The 16299-nt window shown below is 37.9% G+C and overlaps 2 protein-coding genes across 5 annotated transcripts in view; one reads left to right on the forward strand and one right to left on the reverse strand.

Annotated features, from left to right (window-relative positions):
- Positions 1-9039, reverse strand: part of LOC124613125 (nuclear envelope integral membrane protein 1a) — a 115689-nt gene extending 106650 nt beyond the window's left edge. Inside the window, exons 1-2 of the mRNA XM_047141741.1 lie at positions 8902-9039; positions 8648-8766 (exon numbers count right to left, since the gene is read on the reverse strand). Coding sequence (XP_046997697.1) covers positions 8648-8766; positions 8902-9016 — 234 coding nt within the window. The 5' untranslated portion in view covers positions 9017-9039. The remainder of the gene's footprint in view (positions 1-8647; positions 8767-8901) is intronic.
- Positions 9040-9337: 298 nt separating this feature from the next.
- The window catches only part of LOC124613480 (tubulin epsilon chain-like), a 159145-nt gene continuing 152183 nt past the window's right edge, over positions 9338-16299 (forward strand). For all 4 annotated transcript variants that reach the window (XM_047142189.1, XM_047142188.1, XM_047142187.1 and 1 more), the window contains exon 1: positions 9338-9583. In XM_047142189.1, coding sequence (XP_046998145.1) covers positions 9529-9583 — 55 coding nt within the window. In that variant the 5' untranslated portion in view covers positions 9338-9528. The remainder of the gene's footprint in view (positions 9584-16299) is intronic.

Consider the following 16299-nt stretch of genomic DNA (forward strand, 5'->3'; position numbering starts at 1 on the left):
CGTTAACAAATTTCTCTTCATCAGAAATGCTTTCCTTGCCATTGCCAATCTACATTTTATATCCTCTCTACTTCGACCATCATCAGTTATTTTGCTCCCCAAGTAGCAAAACTCTTCTACTATTTTAAGCATCTCATTTCCTAAACTAATTACCGCAGCATCACTCAATTTAATTCGACTACATTCCATTAGCTTCATTTTGCTTTTGTTGATGTTAATCTTATATGGGCCTTTCAAGACAATGGCCATTCCGTTCAACTGCTCTTCCAAGTCCTTTGCTGTCTTTGACAGAATTACAATGTCATTGGTGAACCTCAAAGTTTTTATTTCTTCTCCACGGATTTTAATACCTACTCCGAACCCCCTTCTTTTGTTTCCTTTACTGCTTGCTCAATATACAGATTGAATAACATTGGGGAGAGGCTACAACCATGTCTCACTCCCTTCCCAACCACTGCTTCCCTTTCATGCCCCTTGACTCTTACAACTGCCATTTGGTTTCTGTACAAATTGTAAATAGCCTTTCGCTCCCTGTATTTTACCCCTGCCACCTTCAGAATTTGAAAGAGAGTATTCAACATTGACAAAAGCTTTCTCTAAGTCTACAAATGCTAGAAACGTAGGTTTGCCTTTCCTTAATCTTTCTTCTAAGATAAGGTGTAAGGTCAGTATTGCCTCACGTGTTCCAACATTTCTACGGAATCCAAACTGATCTTGCCCGAAGCCGACTTCTACCAGTTTTTCCATTCGTCTGTAAAGAATTCACATTAGTATTTTGCAGCTGTGACTTATTAAACTGATAGTTCGGTAATTATCACATCTGTCAACACCTGCTTTCTTTGGGATTGGAATTATTATATTCTTCTTGAAGTCTGAGGGCATTTCGCCTGTCTCATACATCTTGCTCATTAGATGGTAGAGTTTTGTCAGGACTGGCTCTCCCAAAGCTGTCAGCAGTTCTAATGGAATGTTGTCTACTCCCGTGGCCTAGTTTCGACATAGGTCTTTCAGTGCTCTGTCAAACTCTTCATGCAGTATCATATCTCCTATTTCATCTTCATCTACATTTTCTTCCATTTCCATAATATTGTTCTCAAGAACATCGCCCTTGTATAGACCCTCTATGTACTCCTTCCACCTTTTTGCTTTCCCTTCTTTGCTCCATCTGAGTTCTTGATATTCTTGCAAGTGATTCTCTTTTCTCCAAAGGTCTCTTTAATTTTCCTATAGGCGGTAGGCCTATCCATCTTACCCCTAGTGATATGCACCTCTACATCGTTACATTTGTCCTCTACCCATCGCTGCTTAGCCATTTTGCACTTCCTGTCAATCTCATTTTTGAGGTGTTTGTATTCCTTTTTGCCCGTTTCATTTACTGCATTTTTATACTTTCTCCTGTCATCAATTAAATTCAATATCTCTTCTGTTACCCAAGGATTTATATTAGCCCTCATCTTTTTACCTACTTGATCCTCTGCTACCTTCACTATTTCATCTGTCAAAGCTACCCATTCTTGTTCTACTGTATTTCTTTCCCCCATTCCTGTCAATCGTTCCCTAATGCTCTCCCTGAAGCTCTCTACAACCTCTGGCTCTTTCAGTTTATCCAGGTCCCATCTCTTCAAATTCCTACCTTTTTGCAGTTTCTTCAGTTTTAATCTACAGTTCATAACCAATAGATTGTGGTCAGAGTCCACATCTGCCCCTGGAAATGTCATACAATTTAAAAACTGGTTCCTGAATCTCTGTCTTACCATTATATAATCTGAGACCTTCCAGTATCTCCAGGCTTCTTCCATGTATACAACCTTCTTTTATGATTCTTGAACCAAGTGATTAAGTTATGCTCTATGCAAAATTCTACCAAGCGGCTTGTTCTTTCATTCCTTACTCCTATTCCATATTCACATACTGTTTGCCCCTCTTCCTTTTCCCACTATCGAGTTCCAGTCACCCACGACTATTAAATATTCGTCTCCCTTCACTATCTGAATAATTTCTTTTATCTCATCATACATTTCATCAATCTCTTTGTCATCTGTGAGCTAGTTAGCATATAAATTTGTACTACTGTGGTAAGTGTGGGCTTCATATCTATCTTGGCCACAATAATGCGTTCACTATGCTGTTTGTAGCAGCTTACCCGCATTCGTATTTTCCTATTCATTATTAAACCTACTCCTGCATAACCCCTATTTGATTTTGTACTTCTAACCCTGTATTCACCTCACCAGAAGTCTTGTTCCTCCTGCCACCGAACTTCAGTAATTTTCCCACTATATATAATTTTAACCTATACATTTCCCTTTTTGAATTTTCTAACCTACCTGCCCGATTAAGGGATCGGGCATTCCATGCTCCTATCCGTAGAATGCATTTTCTTTCTCCTGATAACAACGTCCTCCTGAGTAGTCCCCACCTGGAGATCTGAATGGGGGACTATTTTACCTCCGGAATATTTTACCCAAGAGGACGCCATCATCATTTAACCATACAGTAAAGCTGCATGCCCTCGGGAAAAATTATGGCTGTAGTTTCCCCTTGCTGTCAGCCGTTCGCAGTACCAGCACAGCAAGGCCGTTTTGCTTAGTGTTACAAGGCCAGATCAGTCAATCATCCATATGTTGCCCCTGCAACTACTGAAAAGGCTGCTGCCCCTCTTCAGGAACCACACATTTGTCTGGCCTCTCAACAGATACCCTTCCGTTGCACCTACAGTACGGCTATCTGTATTGCTGAGGGGCGCAAGCCTCCCCACCAATGGCCAGGTCCATGGTTTATGGGACACACACACACACACACACACACACACACACACACACACACACACTTCTATATAAGAACAGTTCTATATAAGCCGCCAAATCCTTAGTCTTATTTGCAAACTGTAACTGACTGTTGGCTAATTCCATATGGGAGTAAAGCGACTCTGAGGCTGTTAATATACCGAACTGTTTTCAAGATCGGTTTGCAAGAGGTTCTAGAATGGACCTCAGACATCAGTCTTCTTACTCACTTCTGTGCTGCAAAAACTTTTTTTTTGCATCAATGATGAGTTACCCCAGAATATTATGACATAAAACACTAGTGAAAGAACATAGTTGAAGTCAGTTATATTTTGACATTTTTCTAGCTTGAATGTGATGATATTCACAATGCAAAAGTTAACTATTCACTTCTTAGATACATGAAGGAATATCATTTACATTAACAAGAGTGGACCCAATACTGATCCTTGCAATAAACTTGTAGTGGTCATTTCCTTTTCTGAAGATGCTGTATCATTATTTAAAGACAGAAAACCAGGAAAATCTCTTACACTATAATAATTGAGCCTCTGGGAGAATACTGCGAATTGCATAATCAAATACTTTAAAAATCTCCAGAAACAATGTTCTGTCATTACAGTTTTGTGTAATCCAATTTGTGGGTCGAAAAACGCACATATTGTTGAGGTACCCTTTTTAAAATATAAGCTCAGAATGGCTAAGTACCTCATTTTGAGGGCAACTTAGTATGGGGTCATTCCACACCAAGTGGTCTAAAACTGAAAAAAGTTCCCACCATCATGGTCTCCAATTTTCGTCAAATTTTAACTGTAGCTTTAGTCAAGTGTTGAAGTAAGTTTCCCAAGATTTCAGGCCTCTAGCTGCAATAGCTGCTGATCTAGACCCCCTTGTCTGAAGTGTACTTAGTCCGTGTGCATGCAACATAAAAAAAATGTCATATTTGGAGTCTAATAAAATCGAAACTAATTCATAAGAATGGTTAGTAAGATGCGACCCTGTACAGTTTTTTTTGCTGATTCCAACGAAATTATGTATAACATTACTCATGCAAACCCCGGTCAAATAACTCGACTCAAAGTATACTTCAAAATTTGTCGTGACACAACGCGACAAATTTTGACCAATATTAAGACTGCAATGATTTCCTTGCAGTTGAAGATATGGACTTGAACTTTTGGCCAAGCTTCATGCTTGTGCTAGACATAATGCAGCCGGATTTGCAATGATCCAGGCCATATGGTCGCCCTGCAGTATCTCTTCAAATTAGGCAGTGTCAGCACAAACGGTAAAATTTACCAAAGTTTCAAGCCAATTACTAAAAAATAGTTGGCCTGAATCTGCTTGTGAATAGTATCACCTAAAAGAGAAACTCTTGCTCTACAAGACTGACATTTGTTTTTTTTGCAACGCGACCATTAAGTACTCATTAACTCACATCAAAGTTGTTATATTTTGTATGCGCGATGCACTAATTTTTCTTCATTTCTAGGAATTTGAATCTTAATAGTCGCTTAGAATTACTGATATAATTGGATATTTCATTCGTGTTTTATTCAGTGATTGGCCAGTGAGAGATGTCAGAAGTTAATGAAGAAGAAGAATCGTTGGCCCCCTGTTCAATTGGAAAAGATGCTGCTGCATCGAAGTGCCATGTTATCTTCTATGCTAAGAAGACTGGATTCAAAGCGTTTAGTGATTTCACAGAATGTGACCAGAAATTGCTTGTTTCGCGTTCAGAAGCCAAACTTGACGAAAATTCCATCATTTGCTTCCACCATGAAGCCCTCTTCCTACATGAATATCAAGCGATGCAAAAGAAATGTTGCAATCCATTCAAGAAGAGGAATCACAATGTAAAAGCTGGACTTAGACTGCTTGATAATGAAACAGCTGCCAAACTTTGCCTGTTAAAGAAAAAAGAAGTGATTGATATAAAACCTGGTCAGAAGCTTTGCCCTCGCTGCATGTCGGCACTGAACCAAAAGCTAGAAGATTCATCATCACTATCAACCCAATCTGAACAAGATTTCACAACGGATGAAACTGAACCAGCCATCAACAAAAGTTTATCATTTATTGGTGCTTCACCATTGAAAAGAAGACAACTAAGTAAAAGAGATAAGCAAAGCTATGCAAAAAGAAAGATCTTGGATGCACAAAGTTTAATTGGGAATCAAATTGCTGCTGCTGTAGGAATCAATTACGATGAACAGCCAAGTTCAAGTAAAAGTCGCCCATGCAATAATTGTGCAGATCTTGATAATCTTATAGAAGAGTTGAAAGAAAAATGTAATGTGTCAAATCGTAGGACAAAAGTTCAAATATTGACCTTGGTTCCAAGAAGCTGGACAATTAAAGATACGACAACAGCATTTAATGTATCAGAAAGAATGGTAAAGCAAGCGAGAAAACTGAAGAATGAGCAAGGTGTTCTAGCTTTTCCAGCAAATCGGCAAGGAAGGAAGCTTTCAGATGAAGTTGTTCAGAAAGTACATGACTTTTTTCAAGATGACGAATTCAGCAGACTTTGTCCAGGGAAGAAAGACTGTGTGCCTGTGAGAATTTCAGGAACAAAGGTGTACAAGCAAAAGCGGTTGTTGCTTTGCAATTTGAAGGAAATGTACGTGTCTTATCAGAAGCAAAATGGACCAGAAATTGGCTTCTCAAAGTTTTGCGAGCTTAGACCAAAATGGTGTGTTACAGTTGGCTCTGCTGGAATGCACTCAGTTTGTGTCTGTACAATACACCAAAATGTCAAGCTTATGCTCACTGGTGCATCAATCAATGAAGACTACAAGGAAATTCTTAGCAAAGCTGTTTGCAGCTTGGAAAACAAGGATTGTATGCTTCATCGTTGTGAAAACTGCCCTGGTCCAGAAGGTGTAGAAGCAGTTATTGCAACATATTTTGAAGATAATGACCCTGAAGAACTGATTGAGTACAAACAATGGATTCATACCGACAGGGATACTTTAGAAACAAAGCAGCTTTCAACAGAAGAGTATGTTGAAGATATTGCAGCAAAAATTTGGAACCTGTCTTGTCATCACTACATTGCCAAGCATCAAAGCCAGCACCTGAAAGCTCTCAAAACTGATTTGAAAGAAGGCGAATTCATAATACTAATGGATTTTGCTGAAAACTATTCATTTATTGTTCAAGATGCAGTGCAAGGCTTTCACTGGGAAAACAGTCAAGCAACAGTTCATCCATTTGTAGTCTACTACTGTGAAAACGAAGAGGTGCAATGTGTGAATCTTTGTGTTATTAGTGACTGCCTTCGACACGATACGATTACTGTCCATGTTTACATTGGAAAAGTAATCAATTACCTGAAGATGCAATTTTCCAAAATAAGCCACATCCACTACTTCAGTGATGGTTCAGCTGCACAATATAAGAATTTCAAGAATTTTCTCAACTTATGCTATCACAAAGAAGATTTTGAAATAACAGCAGAATGGAATTTCTTTGGAACAAGCCATGGAAAGTCGCCTTGTGATGGCATTGGAGGCACAACAAAACGGTTGGCAGCAAGAGCAAGTTTGCAACGTCCATATGAAAACCAGATTCTAACACCCAAAGATCTTTTCAACTTCTGCAATGATAATATCAATGGAATCAAATTCTTTTTCATCAGCAAAGAGGAAGTTGAAGAAGAAAAAGCTTCTCAAGAAGAAAGATTCCTGCAAGGGCACACTCTAGCTGGCACAAGAGAAAACCACCATTTTTTGCCCATTGATATGATGACAATTAAGGTCAGTAGAGTTTCTAATGATGCGACATCTTTTTTGGCCAAAATTAGTGCTGCTGAAGTAGTAGTTCAAGTCATGGATCTTCAGCCTGGGCAGTATGTTGCTTGCATTTATGAAAAGAAATGGTGGATTGGAAACATCGTTGAAATCTCAGTCGAACAGAAAGATGCTTTCATAAGCTTTATGCATCCTCATGGTCCTGCAAGTTCATTTTATTGGCCCTTAAGACGTGATACTTGCTGGATTCCAGAACAACTTATCATTGGTGTTATTCCAGCTCCATCAGTGACATCATCTGGTCGGCAATACAGTTTTCCTGAAAGCATTCTCTTGCAAATCAACGATGCTTCCAGAATGATGAAGTAACTGAGGAAGACAGGCTTGGGAACCTGCATAAAGAAACCCACAATCAGGCTTGGGATCCTGTGGTAAAGACACCCTGTAATCAGGCTTGGGAACCTGCAGTAAAGATACCCACCCGTGGCTGTTACTGCATGGCTATCGGGCGTGGCCCCTATGGCGATGGGGATGCTGGTTTTATTGTGATAACCAGTAATGGCTCAGCCATCATGGACCAACGCAGGGCACTGCGCACACAAAATATAAGATACTTTGACCTGAGTAAATAAGCACTTAATGGAAGCGTTGCAAAAGAAAAATATATCCATCTCGTAGAGCAAGAGTTTCTCTTTCAGATGATACTATTCACAATTAAATCCAGGCTGACTATTTTGTAGTAATGGGCTTTGAACTTTGGTAAATAAAGCCATTTGCGCTGACACTGCCAAATTTGAAGAGATTTTGCAAGGCGACTATAAAGCCTGGGTAGTTGGAAATCCAGCTGTATTATGTCCAGCACAAAGATAAGACTTGGTAAAAAGTTCAAGTCCATATCTTTATCTGCAAGGAAATTATTGCAGTCTGAATATTGGTCAAAATTTGTCGCATTAAGTCACGACAGAATTAGGGGTACACTTTGAGTCGACTTGTTTGACCGGATTTTGCATCAGTAATCTTATAATTAATTTCGTTTGAATCAGCACAAAAAACTGTACAGGGTCTCATCTTACTAACCATTCTTATGAATTGGTTTCAATTTTATGAGACCCCAAAAATGGCATTTTGTCTGATGTCGCGCGCATGCGAACTTACTACCCTTCAGACAAGGGGGTGTAGATCAGCAAGTATTGCAGCTAGAGGCTTGAAATCTTGAGAAACTTAATTTAGCACTTGACTAGTGCTACAGATAAAATTTGAAGAAAATTGGAGACATGATGGTGGGAAGGTTTAGACCACTTGGCATGGAATGACCCTATGGTTCTCTTATACAAATTTTCTTCTAGTACCTTCAATAAGGATGTAAGTAATGAGACTGCTAGGTTATTATTAATACCTATCTCACTACATTTCTTGTAAATGTGGTCTGACAACGTATTTCAGGCTCTCTGGGAATGTCCTCTGTAATGTTTTGCGTATATGAATATTTTTATTATACGTGAAGAACAAGGTTTAAGTACTAGAGATACTGCCAACTCTCAGAGTAGGAGCTACATGGGTGCCTTTCACTACAAACCAAAACGCTTAGATTACGGTAGTGCACAAGAGGTCCTTGTCCAACAATAGATGTCAAATAGCTCAGTATCATTTATTGCTAATATGATGTACACCACTATTTTCTAACAACCACTTTCTGTTACTATATACCTCGACTCAATGCGTATCTCTGATGTTACCGTTGGTCTACGTGACTGTGTCAAATGGCTCTGAGCACTATGGGACTTAACTTCTAATGTCATCAGTCCCCTAGAACTTAGAACTACTTAAACCTAACTAACCTAAGGACATAACACACACCCATGCCCGAGGCAGGATTCGAACCTGCTACCGTAGCGGTCGCGCGGTTCCAGACTGTAGCGCCTAGAACCGCTCGGCCATCCCGGCCGGCCGTGACTGTGTCAACGAGTATTTTAATAGTGTGACTAAACAAGTAGTACCAATGCATTGCACAGCAATAAGCAACCTTTCCTTAACGATGGTAGTAGAGATACACTACAGAACATTAGCATAAAAAGGCCAAAACGAGTAGTAGTTTCGACTACTCACCGTCACTGTTTCGAAGGTGTGGAGAACGTGCTTCGGTTTTCCAGGGTAACAATATATCTCAAAATGTCGTTCATATGCGCAATCGCAGGTCACGTTGTCGTCCGGATACATGTCATGCACTAAGTGAAACCATAATTCGATATTTAAATCCAGCAGTTGTGCTTTTCTGATATTTTCACAATCACTGTTGAGACTTTGTTCCAAATATGAAACAAAAAGTGATATTATTATTCGCAGCTTCCCATTCTACTTACCTTTGAATGGTAATGTGTAAGTTTCTGATAAAATTGGCTGACAGACAACAATAATTAATAAAATATAGGTAATTTTCCACATCGGTTCGTTTACGAATTTCATGAATAGCGCCATCTTCAATGATCTTATCTGGACAGAGGTTGCACTCGTTTTGTGTATATGGCTGTATGACCACCGGTGTGTGTGTGACTAGCTCGCATCGAAGACCTTTGATAATATTTTCAAAGAGTGTCAAGTATTTGTCAATGTTTCTTCTATCGTCAAATTTAGTGTAACATCCGTAATTTGAGTGGTTTAATGATCGTGCATCTCTGATAGCATATATTTTTAAATATTTACCCTGTTGCATACTTATGAAAACATTGATGACATGGCTTGGAAGTATGTCGAGTCTCTGATATTTGGCCACTAATTTTAGCAATCTTTGAACATCAACAAAGCGCGGTTAATTGAAATTTGAAAGTGTTGTGTGTTCCGTGTGTTGTTCACTGACTTTTGGAGGTTATTTTTGCTGAAATGCATCGTAACTACTTTTGAATTACATCTTCGCTGTAGTACGTACGTTATCTAAGAATCCTGCACTATCTACCAATAAAGAAATTAGTGAAAGTGTTTTCCGAAATGAAATGTCTGTGTTGTCAAACTTGCAGCAAGTAATGAGCGAATTCATCATCGTTCAAGGTATGCGAAGATATTTTCGTTGCTGTTAATTAGAGGGGATATGTGTTTGTTTGTGCAAAATTGAGATACCTTATGAATTGGTTGACAATTAACAAATAATAAATTTCTTTTAATTGGTTGTTGAGTTGGTTTATTAAGTAGCGGCCAAAGCACGTATAATTTTTTCCCTTTCACATTGTTTGAAAACAACAAAAGGTTTTGGAAAAACGTGATTTATGTATTTATATTTTCTTTGAAGCATATTGTTAAATATGAGGTGCAACATCATTGGCCCTATGTGGTATGTATTTTTTGCATAACTCACCTTTCATGGAAGCAATCAAGGAAAACACAGTGGTTCAATTAGGATTGTAATTAGATGTGTGAAGTCTACATGCATTTAGGACTTCCCTGTTAAACTAGTATTTCAATGCGTGTGCATGAAGTGCAACTGAATCTATTTCTGTACTTTGGGCAGGGACAGTGCAGTTCCTAAGAATATGGTAGCCTATATATCATTCTGAGAAAGTGATGGTTGTAGCACAGGCCCTGTCATTCCATATCTTGTAACTCCTTTGTCAAAGAATGACATAACAGCCACTTAGAAAGTGTGCAACGTGATAATGGAGTTAATTTTTTTCCAGTCTGTGATCACGGAAAAGAACTGATCTTGGCAAAGTGTAATTGCATACAGGCAAGAAAAGGGTGGAACAGTTATCTGAACTTCTTTATTCTTCTTTTCACTCCTTACGCATTAGGCTACATGCACTGAATATTAGAACAAGCTTTCCGATATAATATCTTCAAATGATCTTTTCTTCTACAGGGTCACCATTTGTTATATCAATTTTGGCAGTGTTTGTGACAGCAGCTGACTGCACTTCCTGACGCCACCACTCTCCCCAGGATGGAATCTGTGTATCCTATCTGTCTGTGTTTAGAGTAAATTACATGTGCAAGTGTGAGAACATTTTCTGAATGTTTGCGTGTGTGTATCTGGGGCAGAATGTGGGAACACTACCTGTATTCATCTCGTTGGATGTGTGAATCACCAAAAAACCTCTTCTTGGCTCTCTGGGGCTCACCAATCCTCATCCTTAATCTGTATGATGACTTTTATCCAGGCAGATTCACCTAGATGCGTTAGCATGCTTAGCTGTGTGGGTGGATCATAAAGTCTTAAATTGAGGCTTCCCAGTTATTTCTTTGGTGTGCTGAAATTAAAAGGTAGGTGGACAGGGAGGGCAACAATACTGTAGTACATTGTTGTACCTATAGTCTATATAGTCTGAATTTACAGTTGAGCACATTATTACAAGCTATTAAGGTTACGCTGGAAGTAACAATGATATTTTTTGTGACTGCTGTGATGTATGCCTTCACAAACATATTTAATTTTCTGTTTGTGAATGGGATGCATTCCATTCAGTGGGAAAGGAGCTTAGTCTGACTCATCCCATAACTGTCTTGTGTTTACAGTCCAATCATAATTTTATCAACTCTACCCAAAGCTCTGGAGTGACTTGTTCATGATCAACTGAATGAATCCTTAAGCAAATCCAACAGATCTCTGTCTGGTTTTTGTAAACACAAGAGAACAAACATTGCACCCGTTGAGTTAACGGGTGACTTGAAATATTACGAGACAGCTATAAAGCAACTATACTGTACTGTAACGGTTGAGACTTGAAATGTACAGTGCAGATTTGCAAGTTAATTTAGAGAATAAACTTAGGAAAGAACTTGGTTTTGTCATAAAATACATCAAAATGCTTGAAAATTTGGTAAGAATAGGGAGTTATTCTTCAAAATCTAGCCAACATTTCTCCAGTGTCAGACTAAAGAAACAATGCATGACCTATAACAAAAGCTGCAGAACTTCCTATAGAACTAAGTAATAAGTTTAGTTTCCTTGAAAATAGCACAGAGAAATAGCTGAAATTATGAGTACTAATAAAACAGGATTCAAGGTACCAGGCATAATCGAACCAGGAACTCCACTACGTGAAGTTTTAAACAGCTGTAAAAAAAATCTCAGATGAGTGGTACCACATGTGTGATAATTGGAGATGTCGACTGCATATACCACAATGAAACTAGACACGCTATGAAAATGTTAAAGGAAGTAATCTGCAAAATGCGTGAAGTTAAATTTTTCATTCTCAGTATTCCTCATAGGTATGATATCACGGAAAACTCGTGCGCAAATACTGAGATTATTAGTGCCTACAGACTCTTTGCCAAGATATGTAGAGGTTATTCTAATGCAACATATTTAAGGATAAATAGTGATTGCAGAGAGCATTTTACAAAACATGGTCTTCACAGAAACTTGAAAGGGAAAGAAGCCATCAGTGCTGAAATATTGAAGGCTATCAAATACTCTAAAAGTAGTGCAACACACTGTTACACAGTCTCATAAAGAACTTACTGCAATATCAGCATCAGTGGAATATCAGAAAGAGCTGATGTCCCTCAATCATTTGTAATAATTAATGAATCATATGCATTAAACGAAATAAAACAATTTGTATCTACATCTGAAATGTCTCCCAGTACAACAGACAACTCACCAGTGGCGTCAAAATCGTCAATAAGAGCTGAACCATCTCTATCTGCAGACTTATCAGTCTCAACAGCAAGTTTAGCATTGGTGACTAGCCAGTAATCAGAAGAACAGAGCCAAGACCAGTGCTACAAACTGCCACACAGACAGCAGTAGCCAAATCAACATCTACAGAGTGTCAGTTACCTACTTCACCTGCAGCACAAACATCTTTTGAAACTCCAGCGGCATCTACAGTGCAAGCTTTCTTTCAAACTACAGCTTCTGCAAAAAAATTCCAGCATCCACCAAAACATTAGCTGCATTAATGGATTCAACGTCAAAACTGGCAGCATCCCCAGCATCCATTGAAACATCAGATACAGAAACAATTCCATCATCCATGGAAACATTAGCTACAACATCAGATGCAACATCAAGAATGGCAGCACCTCCGAGGGTAAGAGATACAAGGGGTAGGAAAGTGTAATTCTTATGGATTTTCGGTACCCAGCCTCAACAAGGAACAGCTGGTAACATTGGATAGGTTAAGTATGAACTCCTCTCAAGTTATTTTTAATAATTTAAAAATAAGGAGCCTTGGTATACAGTGTATTAAAAATAAAATATTAGAACTTAAGACGGCAACCAGTAAAGCTAGTATAGATGGCATTTGTGTTCAAAAATATTTGTGCAAGAGTAATGAACTAGTAAACCTTAGTAGGCCTATTTCCCTATATAATTTAGCCAGTCATTATTGCAGGAAGGATACAAGACATGGTGAAGTTTGTATTTATGTAAAACATGGAGTAAAAGTTAAAAACTTGTCTGCAGCAGAATCTGTGAGGGAAGAAATACATTTTGAGGTTGCAGCAATACAGCTGAAAAAACAAAAGAATAATTTAATATTAACGTCAGTGTACCGATCACCGTGTGGTGTTCCTGAAATTTTTAGAAATAAATTAGAGGCATTGCACAACATATTATATGATAAAAAATAGCAATAATTATAAGTAGAGACTTTAATGTCAACTTGTTAACCGAAAATGCATCTAAAGATCAGTTTCTGAATGTTCTGCAGAGCTTCAACTTGTATTCACATATAACTAGTCATGAAGAGTAACAAACTCTTCAGAAAGCCTCACGCAAATGCAACTCGCACACACATGACTGCAGTCTCAGGCAACAAGCCTCATGGATAATTTCTTCACAAATATAAGAGCCATAGATACAGATGTAATTGATGTTGACCTAGTAATATCCGATCACAGTGCACTAATCCTTAAAATTCTCACAGCCCCAGTGACTGAAAATACTTCACATCAAATATACAAAAGAACTTTCTCCTCAAACAGTTGCAGTTATTTTGTGAATACACTGGTTAATCAATCATGGGCAGAAGTATTGCTACAAACAAAGCACAAATGCTGCATGTAATGTTTTCTCTTCCCTCTTTATGTTAAAATTTGAAATGTGTTGTCCTAAAAAACTTGTCAGAATGGACTCGTGCGAGCATTTACATACTAATTCCTGGATTACGCTTGGTATTAGAAATTCCTCCGGGCCAATGAAAATGCTGAACTCTAAATTGAAAAGTTGTGGTGCCACTAACTTTAAAAAACATGTAATAAACTACAAAAAATATATAAAAAGGTTATTACAAAATCATTACTAAGTAATGACAGATTAATAAGAAAATCAGGCAATAACTCAAGAACTGCTTGGGAAATAGGGCCTAGTGAGAAGGGAAACAGGTAAGAGCCTTGTGGATCAGGAAATAGTACTCAATAATACTGAAAATATTGAATTAAAAAATGAAATCGACAGATTACATTAACGATGGTTTTTTAAGTACCTGTGTGATTAAGCAAAAAATTTACCAAACATGAGAAATTAACAGCTTCAAAAGTAGACAGCAGTATGAAGTTAACTCCCACAAATGAAAATGAAATATTAAAGGTGGTGATGAGTCTAAACTCAATAATATCTGCTAGTGAGGATGAAGTGTTGTGTCACTAATTTAAAAAGTTGCCCAAAAAATTATAAAGCCCCTGGTACATATTGCCAATGTGTCATTCAGTGCAGGTGTGTTTCCACAGAGGTTGAAAATCTTCAAGTTTAGAGTGCTGTTTAAAAAAAAGGAGATCCATATAAGATAGAAAATTGCAGATCAATTTCACTTCTCCCATCATTTCCCAAAATTTTAGAGACGTTAATGAAAATCAGACTCAAAAATTACTTAGATGCATACAAACTTCTGAACTGCAATCAGCGTGGCTTCCATTCAGGCCCCAGCACAGAATCAGCCATCCATGCATATACTGAAGAGATTGTTAGGAATCTTGACAATAAAAAATATGTAGTGGGAATTAACTTAGATCTGTCGAAAGGCTTTGATACAGTAAATCACCAAAACTTGTTAAACAAGATGGGGGCAATAGGAGTAAGAGAGGTTGTGTGGAAATAGTTTGAATCTTACCTTCAAGACAGAACTCAGGCATAGAAATCATCTCAGATCATAATAACCAGAAAATCAAGTGGGTTTCAGATGCAAAGAAAGTGGAAATAGGCGTCCTGCGGGGCAGTGTTCTTGGTCCCTTATCTTGCTGTATATAAATGACACAGAGAATCCAAATATTTCTACCAAAATTATGTTGTTCACAGATGACATAAGAATAATTAAAATTATGATAAAAATCACTATCCATCAGTACTGACATAGTCCTGAAATATATACAACAGTGGCTTAATGCAAATGAGTTAACACTCAAGTAAAACAAATTATATACAGTATGGCAAAGCAACCCAAGGAAATGACCTCTAGTTAAAACTGAGTGACAAAGAGAATGTGCAATCCACAAAGTTTCTGATCATGCATATTGATCAAAACATACGGTGAAAAGACCATATCGAATTTTTATCCCACAGTCTCAATTTGGCATGTTTCACAATAGAGGATAATGTCTAGAGTATGCAGCATAGCGTGTGCTAGTTTAGTGTATTTTGCTTACGTTCAGTCTATTGTGTCTAACGGCGCTGTATCCTGGGGTGAAACTAAATCACCCTTAATAGATACCGTCAAACTACAGAAAAGAGCTATTCGAATTACAACACACAATTCTCCAAGAACTCATTGTAGGCTGCTCTTCAAAAAATTACAAATGCTCACACTACCATCACTGTATATATTTAAAAGTGTCTTACATACAAGAGCACACCTAAACAATTTACATTCCAATGAGGACTGCCACAATTATAATACTTGCAATAGTAAAAAATTACATGTAGAAAGAGTAAGGATAACACAAACCCAAAAGCATGTAAGTTATTTTGGAATAAAACTTTACAATGCTCTGCCAGTGTACACGAAAGAAATAACAGATGAAGTAAAATTTAACACTGAGCTTAAAAATTATATTTTAAGCAGAAGTTCCTATGACATAGATGAGTACTTTGAGTGTGTGTAAAGTTATTGTCTTAAGATTTATTTACATGTTCATGACAAATGTTGTACTTTCAAAAATGCATTGACAATAGCTATTTAAGTGATATTCTGTTATTATGTTTATATTACATGTACTTTGCATGTTAATTACATTTGTGACAATTTCTACATCATGCCCATGATTTACAGGAAGCATTTGATACAGTCAGCTTTGAACATACTGCTTAGAAAAATGAGTCTGCTAAAGTTTCTGGGTAGTGCACTCAAGTGGTATGAAAGCTACTTGAGAAACGAGACAGCATGGGTCATTAAGCCATCTAAATGGATGTTAAATGAACACAGTTGGATGCTTTACAGTAACCTGACTGTATTTCATCTTCAATCCAACATCCTAGACATGGTAGAAAATGTAACTACCGTCATCCAAAGGGCTGCTGGTGTGTCTATCCTGTAGTTGTCTATTAAACCTGGCAGATGACCAGTCCCGTGGTGGAGCAAGGAGTGACATTTAGCCCATCAGCAATAATCAGTTGGATCTGCAAAAGTTCTACTGTAATCATCTACTGACAAGCTTGCAGCCTGTAGCATTGCTCTAGCTAAAGCTGTACAGATTACTAGAGAGAGCAAAAAGTCATGGCAAGAATGAGTGTGATGTATTAGCTTTTCCACACCATCAACAAAGGCCTGGGACTTGAAGAGAAAGATCAATGAGAATGGTAATGCATATTCTGCTGTGGCTGTACAGGA

Source organism: Schistocerca americana, chromosome 4, assembly GCF_021461395.2.
Source record: "Schistocerca americana isolate TAMUIC-IGC-003095 chromosome 4, iqSchAmer2.1, whole genome shotgun sequence".
NCBI classification, from domain to species: Eukaryota; Metazoa; Arthropoda; class Insecta; order Orthoptera; family Acrididae; genus Schistocerca; species Schistocerca americana.